Genomic DNA, 9,861 nt, shown 5'->3' with positions numbered 1-9,861 from the left:
GTTTGACATCAATGATAACCACAAGAACACATCAAAGCATACTTCCAACAATATTACAATAAGAGACATAACTATAATGATAACACAGAGTGAAGTGCAATGACACAAGTACGTTAACAAAACCATTGAATAAACAACATATAAACACCATAAAAATATAAAATAAATAAAATGTATAAACTACATATAAATGTTTATTAACTATAGAGAACAAAACAATTTTAATGAAATAAATTTGTAAATTAAATAGTAGATATTCCTAAAGTAAATATATAGTTAAATATGGGGATGACTCCACAATGCAGCGGTTAGTTGCAAGCCTCCTACATGGGAGGTCTTGGGTTCGAGTCTACTCGAGGCCAATGTGTCCCACACACAGGTAATGGAGAGATAAGGTGATGCCTGGGCGTAGAATACAAGATGATGCAAGGAGATATAAGGGTGTTATTGCGAAACAAACATGAGGATGATGCCCTTCAAAAATATGGTCTCACTGGTTCATAGCTCTAGTAAAAAGCGAATACCGTTTCGACTATGATTGATAAAAAGAAAAAATAGTTAAATACAAAATAAATAATTTATTTCAATGTTATTTAAAAAAAATAAAAATTTTAAATTAAAAAAAAAGAAAAATAAAGTATATATTATTCATTTAAGCATAGAGGTATTAAAAAAATAGTAAGTACAATTTTAGATTTAAATAGAAATAAAATAGTACAAAAAGTTTGAGATATTTTAAATATGTTTTATCCTATAATTTAAATAATATATTTTATTATTTCATAAATAATATAAAAAAATATCTATAGATTATAATATATATTTTTTATCAGTAAAAGTTTTTGTATTTATTGATTCTTAAAAGAAACTACAAACATTGAAAATGGAGCCTATATCCACTGATTTTACATATCTTCATCAATCCCCATGCATTCTCCATTTTAACAACGAGAGCCACACAAGACCAAAATGTTCATCTCCTTAATGGAGTGGAACTTCTAAATTACTCCTTGCAAATCTCCTACCCCTACAAAGAGAACAATAGATCAATCTGAGGGCTATAATACTAGACAATGTTGACTCATTTTCCCCTTTTTTGGAGGAACACAAAGAAATTTGGTTTTGTGTGACATGTGCTTCCTCCTCTTCACTTTCGTCCACCCTTGGCCATCTTGATTGTTGCACTCTCCAAGTACACAATCTATCACACATTTTCTTTGCAACCCCCAAACACTTTGGGATACTTGAGCTAGCCTTGAGTTCTTTTAGGTTGGATCCACCACCAAATAGAGGGGTTTCATTGCCAATGCTCGCTGTAAATCGAAATTTAGTAGAAGCAAAGGGTGCTCATTAGGAGGAGAAGATACCTTCTTGACCTTCAAAGGAACTTGAGATGAATCTAGATCCTTGAGAGTATTATGCGGAATGGTATAATGCTAAGCTTCAACACTAATCCACCATGTCGACTTGCTTGAGTTTTGATATCCCCTAGAATGTTGTTTATGACAATGGGATGCTGAATATTTTGTTGAGAAGAAAACATTGCATCTGAAAGGAATTTTTCATAATCCACAAGTTGCTTCCTACATCTGGTACCCACCTTCAATAAAATCTCAGCTGGAATGCCACTAGATAAATCCATTTCCACACAAATACAAGCACACATTGAGTTTTGATAGTTGATGGTTTCAATGGAAGAGTAGTGTTACCTTCCAAGACCATTCCCAATGGCCTTTAGGCAATCTAATTCCTATAATTGTATGGGAAGATATGGAAGCCTCACCCACAAAAAAGTAGTAGTGAAGATTTTCGTGCATGGGTCAAATTCTGGAAACCAAGGCTCCATACACGAAAAATCCCTTTGGAAGATCCAAGGACCATTCTCCAACACCATCTCCTTTTTTTCTTGGGTATCAAACTCTAGAATAAAGAACCCCTTGGCACAAGGGAAAATATTGACTCCCCTACTAGGTATTCCTTCCAAATCTCCATAGCCCATGCATGCAAATCACATAATTTTGGCCATGTCTTTTATGAAGCGATGGATCAAAGAATGAGCCATTAAAAATTCCTCCCTGTCCATAGCTAAATCATCCAAACAAATTTCTAGGCCTGATAAGGAAGGGTGAATACGAAAATGAGATTTTTGTTTACTTGTAGAATCAAAGTGAAGGTTCGCATGAGTCATCTCCACCATGCACGAGGCCTTAGGATCCATGCATATAGCCTTTTTGAAGTTTTTCCCAGGGTTTGGTTCAAGAGGCTGATTAACCATTGGCTGCTTCCCCAAATCCTCTAATATCCTGCACCCTTGCCTCTTGGTAGGCCTTCGAACACCCACCACAGCTTGTACAAATGTGAGAGGCAACATATCATGTTCCCAAACTTGAGAGGGACATTGCCGAACATCTCTCTCCAAACCCTTGACACGCCTTGCACCACCATTAAAACAACTCTTGAAATTTGGAAACTCTCGATCTCTGTGCTCGAGGGACGACCATGCAATCGAAGAGATAGAATGAAGGGCATTACAAGTGTTGGGGGGCACATAACCATCGCCAACAAGAGAGCACATGAAGTGGATGGAGCAACAATGAGCCATCACATATGATTGTTTAATCCTACTCTTTCTCTTATCTTTAAATTAAACTATGATTATATATAAAAAATTAAAATTAAAATTAAATACATAATAATAAAAAGTAATTAAAACTATTATGTAATTTAAGTGTTTTTTCACTAAGTATTAAAATAAATTTTAAATAGTTATAAAGTTAAAATAAAATGATAAAATAATGAAGTGATTCATAATTTTGAAATAGTAAATAGTTTGACTAATCTTGCTATGCTTAATGTTATAATAATATTCATCACTTTCTTGGTTTTTTGATCTTTTGTAGTAATATTTTTAGGGTAGAGATTTCATTTAGATTTTTTTTTTTAATAAAAATAACACGAGTATCTTCTTATGACTTCTAAATAGACAAATTTAAGTTATCTATACTAGCATATATATGTTTATATAAAAAAATACAAAGATACAAGATACATCATTTTGCAGTGTCTATTTTTGAATGGAATAGGCACCTCTAGAATTATATCTCTCAACATCTTTTACATAGATTTTTCTAAATATATGCATTTATATTTGAATGGAATATGTACCTTTATAATGATATCTCTCAATATCTTTTATTTAGATTTTTCGAAAGATAGGTATGTTAGTTGATAAATATATGTAAAAGATATAAAGTATGTCATTTTCTAAGTGTCTATTTTTGAGTGAAATACACACCTTGAAAATGATATCTGTTTTATATTTTTTATATATATCACAACATTTCCTCAAAATAAACACATAACTAAATCTAAAATAATATAATAAATATACAAATTTTACCATTCGAAAAACAATATTGTTGAACCTATTTAGGGGAAAGGACCCAGTAGTTGTGCACCCTAACTTCGTGCTTCTCAAAATTCTACTTGGAAATTTCAAATCACTCCGATTTTTTTTACAGGAGCTTACTTGGCAAGTCCCCTACTTATAACTAAGGTTTCAGGGCCACATCATCAAATATGATGCCACATCAGCATGCTTTTTGCCAAGGTGTTCAAAACAGCCCCCCAAAAAAGTGAGACCAATAGGCGTGCAAAAGAGACCCCAATAGTTATGCAGCTGATTGGTTACTTTTTACAATATTAGTACATTTCTCAACAACTATTGGTACATTTCCTAACAACTATTGGTACATTTCCTAACAAAAATTGATATTTTTTGTTTCAAACAATAGGTTTTTTTTTGTTCAATTTTTGGAACAAAAAATATCAACAACCCTCACAACAATTGGTACATGCTCAACTAATGGATCCTTTCCCCTAAAAAAATAAAACACACTAAAATTCTTGACCTTTCCCCTAGAAAATAAAAAAATGTATAATTGCAATATTTTTTTACTGGTCTTAGAAAAATGTAAACTGCCCAATAAACAAAAAAATGTTAATATCCGGTATAACCCTAAATTAAGCTTTAAGGGATGTGTTCCTCGTTCTATATAATGCTTTTCTATATAATGCTTCCCTATATATACCTATAGTTGTACAGACTTAAGGTTATATACGATCCAGTTGAATAAATTTAGAAATTATTCCAACCATTTCAATGGGCTATGGCCCAAGAAGGGATTTCCTCTTCTTCAGAAGTCACAGAAACAACTTCTGCAATAGTAGTAGATATATCTCCCTCAGATATCAAATATGTGTGCTACGAGGGGGAAGAACAGTTGCCACTTATAATGAGCATAGTTGATCAAGAGCTGAGCGAGCCCTACTCCATATTCACTTACAGATACTTTGTCCACCTCTGGCCTCATCTTTGTTTCCTGGTATGTATGTATGTTGGATTCATTGTTAATAAAATCTATTAGCTAATCTGAAACAACGACAACCACCTTCTTAACTGACTCAAATCTGTGTTAAGTGGTAGATCTCTGATATCCCTTTTGAAAAAAAATGAACCGATCTTCAATAAACCCTAGGAGAACGCTGTTTCTATATCTATATAAGCTAGCGCGCACACACACTTTTCAGTCTTTCTATTGGGTTCACTACTTGATTTTTAGTAGAGTCCAAGATCTGGATGGACTTTCTAATTAGAGAATTCTCTTATATGCCCCTAGATAATTATGTACTATTTGCAAACTCAGTGAAAGACCGATTCTTTTCCTTGGGAACTGTTAGTTTGGGCTCTCCCTGCTTTCGAGCATTGCTTTTTTAAAAGTGGAATTCGAAGGTGTTATTTTTGCTTGGTAAATCTCGTGCTAGCTTGTAGGAGACCATTAATATAGCCTGTAAGGTATATTTGTAAACATAGGTCGCGTTCAAATATGCTCTTAAATCATGAGACCGCAATCTCACTAATTATGGGCTACTTTATTTTGCCGGGGGAATTCGAAACTGGAGTCTGTTCTTATTACTATTTTGAAGCTACAACCTCTTGAATTATTAGACAGGAGCAGTCAAACAATATATCTAGATGTAATATGCACACAGGTAATGTGATGAGAGCTACATTCAGATCAAATATCTTGCATGATATCCGTTGGGACTTTTGATTTGGGTTCTGTTTATTTGTGAACACTGTCAATTTTGAGTAAAATTCAATGTCTTTGTTGCACAACACTAGTAGAGACAAACCGGCTAGATGTAATGCAGATATGGGTGATGTAACTGAGGTACGTGCAGTTAGAACAAACATCTAATCTTCTCTCGGCTTTTGATATTGAGCATTTGAGAACTTTAATATTTCGTGACTACAAATGTGCCAGAGGTGTCCTTCAATTTTCTTTTGTATGTTTAGGGTTCTGCATGGTCATAATATATGTTTTTTTTTGACAAGAATGGCATTTTAAAAATGAGATGAATTTACAGTGAATTCTAGATGGTAAGCCATGCCAAACTTGAATTCCCTGTTAGATTTGCGAGTTCTCCATTAGACCTGGGTAACTGTAATCTGTCATTTTCATGAGAGATTATTAACAAACGTCCTCCCTTATGAGAGACAAGGAATCCTTAAGATTCAGCATTAATATTTGGAAGAATTTGAATAATTGATAACAAAGCACAATTTTATGGATGCATAACTTCAGGAGAAGTACACATCGTGTAGTTAGAGGCAACTTAGCTTTCATTACAGAGAATTAATCGTAGCTCCATCTCAGATTGTTAGACTTGAGGAAAATGTCTTTATCAGGTGTACAAGGTTCTACATATTAGATCACTTGCCCGAAATCCCAGCTAGGCAAAGAGACCTACCAAAAGAATTTATAATGATGTCGCCTACTTGGAAGCTGTCATATTTCCAACAATTATCATACATTACTGAATGCGTTACCAAGTTATTATGTCTTTTTACAATTAATTCTACATTTCATAATTCATAGCGTTCTATATCATGATCTAACCTTGTTACTACCAAACCCTAAGGGAGGAAGGGGTGATTATGTTGCCAGGGTGCTGAGAAACCAGACTACAATAGGCTCCCTCAAGGTTTACAGATGTAGACCCTTACCCCATCTTGGGATTATACCCTCAAGGTTTACGGAATCTGATCCTTACCCCATCTTGGGACTACCTAATTGGTTGGAATTAGACCGTCTCTCCCTGAGCACAAATCTAGCCCATCCTCCATAGGCATTAGCAGAAATAATAGAGATTAAATCAGAAAGATATGAATTTCATCTGATATTTAGTTACATAAGAATTCCTTATAGTTATGATATCTACTACTGATACTGCTAATGAAATGACCAGATTTCTTTAGGAAAGTATTTTATTTCTTGTATGCTCTTAACCTTATCCTGAGAATTACATTTATATATAAATCAGAAATAACAATAAATCCATATTGTAACAGCAAGGGTATGCTCAGCGTACGAGGCTGTAAGTCCAATGCTGTTTGCTCAGCTTTCAATAACTTAACTTGAATATCTTTTCCCTTATTCGTTGCCTTTGGAATGGTCAATACGCTTGCTTAAATATCTCTCAAAGTAGACGGAAATTTGTGTCATTCTGAACAGACATCTTCCTTGCCAGGGTGGCGACCCTTCACAACTTATTTCACATTCTTAACTAATGACTGTTTTGTCCGATATTACTAAGAATATTTGCATTAATACTCATTAATACACACATAAATTGCTGTCATAAATTATGTTATTCTTTGCATATACATATCTTGTTACTATTTATTCCCTGCAATAGAGTTGATCTTCATAGAAGCAGAATCGCTGCATCTTGGATCTCCTGCATAGTTAAGATCACTCCACTGCTATATCTCATCCTTAATCCAATCGCTTAAGTATAGCATGGTTGCCTCTTGCCGGATACATTACTTTCTAGGTTCCAACACCTCAGAAAATCGTGAAGTCTCATAAATGAGACAATTTTCTGATCAACAAGTTCTCTTTATTTATTTGTTTCTGTTTTCGTTCATGCTAGAGGGCAGATAAGAAGTGGTTGATAGGTGGGGACATGACAGTCCTCCCCTCCCTAAATTGCTTGCCCCCAAACAATGATTTTGAATAAATCTTCTTAATTTGAGGATTCCCCTTGATGATTTGTAATCTTAAGACATCAATTGTATTTTGTAAGAACTGTTTTGTTGTTCCTATGGATATCTCTTCGAGACAAAGCAAGGCAAACTTCCCATATGCTGAGAAGCATGACATACATCTACACACATCGTATTCTAAACTGACCAAAAAAGTAGAAATCTCATGATGATAGAAATACGTTACAGTAACCATAGATATTCATGTAGACATGCTAGAAACGCATCAGGTATGAAGCAAACATGGAGCATACACATAAATATATGCAGACATGGAGCATACACACAAATACATGTATTGTCAGATCTTTCTTACTGACTGGAGTGCATTCATTATTTTAGCCTTACCCTGCAGGATGGCGGGATCAAAGCTCTGATACCAATTGGGATGTCCCTTACTTGGAAGCTGTCATATTTCCAACAATTATTATACATTACTGAATGCATTACCAAGTTATTATGCCTTTTTACAATTAATTCTACATTTCATAATTCATAGCCTTCTATATTATGATCTAACCTTGTTACTACCAAACCCTAAGGGAGGAAGGAGAGGAAGGGGTGATTACTTTCTAGGTTCTAACACCTCAGAAAATCGTGAAGTCTCATAAATGGATCGATTTTCTGATCAACGAGTTCTCTTTATTTATTTGTTTATGTTTTTGTTCATGCTAGAGGGCAGATAAGAAGTGTTTGATAGGCGGGGACATGACATTCTTTTAAATTTGAAAACATTTGGATGCAAGACCCTAGTCTCCACAATCTCTTCAGTCAATGGTGGCAATAAGTTGATGATGTTAGAAGATTCCATGTGTATTATTTCAATTTGCAAAATAAGATGATGATATTAGAATATTCCATATGTATTATTTTAATTTGCAAAATAAATGATGATATTACAATATTCCATATGTATTATTTCAACTTGCAAAAATATTGCAATATGTATATTTTCAAAGCAAGCAAGAAGTGCAAGCTAAGCTTTCTCAGCTCCAAAAACCATCTCATACATATGAACTAAGAATACAATTGTGAAATGAAGAAAGATTAACTCAGTGATGGTAGGCAGAAATCTTAAATGATATGGTTATATGAGGGAGAAGGAAGTACAAAATATTTCCATAAATCTTTTATTCATAGAAGATCCCAAATGATAAATAGAGTTCTCAGTAACTATCATATGAATCTTTCACCAGATTTTCAAGTAAGAGGCCAAGATCGACACCTTTTTTTCTGAGATGCATCCCCCAAAAGTCACAATAGAGGCATTAATTAAAAAGCTGATGAAAGCAATCACAGAAGATTTACGTGATCCTGCTTTCTCTATTTCCCTAGATAAAGCAAGCGTATCGGATGGTTTCCTCAATGAATTTATAAGAATATTGGGAAATAATCAAAAAAGGATCCCAGAATGCTTAATGAATCCAGGAGAGTGCAATTTTTTTACACAAACTCAGCTTCGACAATAGGGTTTCAATATAGTTCTTATTCCCAAAATTGAACAAGAGAATTAATTATAAATATAAGATTTTCAGTCCATTATAATGATGTAAATACTTCTGGAAAAAACTGTTTAATTTTTAATTTTTTCACATTGATGGTTTCAGATCATACTCCGTGAACCATCATCAAGATGAGGAAGAAAAGAATGGATCATGGAATGTGATCCAAAATATTACACAATTTTTTCCAGAAGCATTTTAATAACCTAGAGAATTATCAAAGAAAAAGCAACACTATTTTGTTTAGTCCTCTCAAAATCTCTTTAGGGCAAACGATCAACTTGGATGAGTAATATAATCTTTTTCAAGACACTCTTCATATGCCAAAGAAAATTGCATGATTAAAGTGGTTAAACTAAATGGTGGTTAACCGCCAAATCAAGATGAGGAAGAAAAGAATGGATCATGGAATGTGATCCAAAATGTAAGGACCCGCTTGTCCTAACCTTATTTTAACCATTATAGTAATTTAGAGTTAATTTAACATTAATGCATATGCGATGAACATGATAATTGACATGCAAAAATTAAGTGAATTTTTAACATTCATGCAATTAACATGCGAAATTCACATGCAGATCATGATTAATATGCAACTAAAATTCGACGTTGCAAAAAAAAAAAGTTTACATGCACGTGATGAATAAGTAACATGCATAAATCATAAATGTCAACGATATCGAATTAAGCGTGTGCATGCGTAGAAGTAATCATGTGCATGAAATTATTGCGAGTTAAATTAACATGCAAAACGCATAATTAAATCAACTAATTAAATATAACCATGCATGCATGCAAAAAAGTAAAACTAAACTAGTCTAAAGAAAGTAATCCATGCATGTTAGTGGGTTAGTATGATAGTAGCTTTTTATCTTCTTTTCTTTTTGTTAGTTACATTGCATGGCGATCTTCTGTCGCTTTTACATCATGGACCTTATAGGTCTTTTACATACAACCATTTTGGTCAATTTTACAATACAATATACATCATGTAATGATTACAATTTTTATCTGAAACCTCTGATTCATTATTTCTCTGTCTTCGGATGTGTCGCCACTGTTGCTCTGGACAATCTTCCACCTACAAACCGGATGACAGACATATGATCCAGGCGTTTTATCCGCCTAACCAATGAAGCTTACGCTATCCGGATGCCCATAAGCTCCTGTCCCTCATGACGAAGCTCCCTAGCAAGCTGGTACCAACTGGCAAGAATGGAACCATATGCTTTCATGTAGAACTAACAA

At 33.9% G+C, this 9,861-nt stretch overlaps 1 protein-coding gene across 3 annotated transcripts in view; it reads left to right on the top strand.

Moving 5' to 3' along the window:
* The first annotated feature begins 4,065 nt into the window (after positions 1-4,065).
* LOC131075951 (N-alpha-acetyltransferase MAK3) overlaps positions 4,066-9,861 on the top strand; it is a 40,416-nt gene continuing 34,620 nt past the window's right edge. For 2 of the 3 annotated variants that reach the window (XM_058012938.2, XM_058012939.2), the window contains exon 1: positions 4,078-4,385. In XM_058012938.2, coding sequence (XP_057868921.1) covers positions 4,170-4,385 — 216 coding nt within the window. In that variant the 5' untranslated portion in view covers positions 4,078-4,169. Of the gene's footprint in view, positions 4,386-9,861 lie in introns of all 3 variants that reach the window. The other variant, XM_058012937.2, reaches the window with a different exon arrangement.

Source organism: Cryptomeria japonica, chromosome 9 (assembly GCF_030272615.1).
Source record: "Cryptomeria japonica chromosome 9, Sugi_1.0, whole genome shotgun sequence".
Lineage (NCBI taxonomy): Eukaryota > Viridiplantae > Streptophyta > Pinopsida > Cupressales > Cupressaceae > Cryptomeria > Cryptomeria japonica.
The sequence above is the reverse complement of the archived record's forward strand: the minus strand, read 5'-3'. Positions and strand labels throughout refer to the sequence as shown.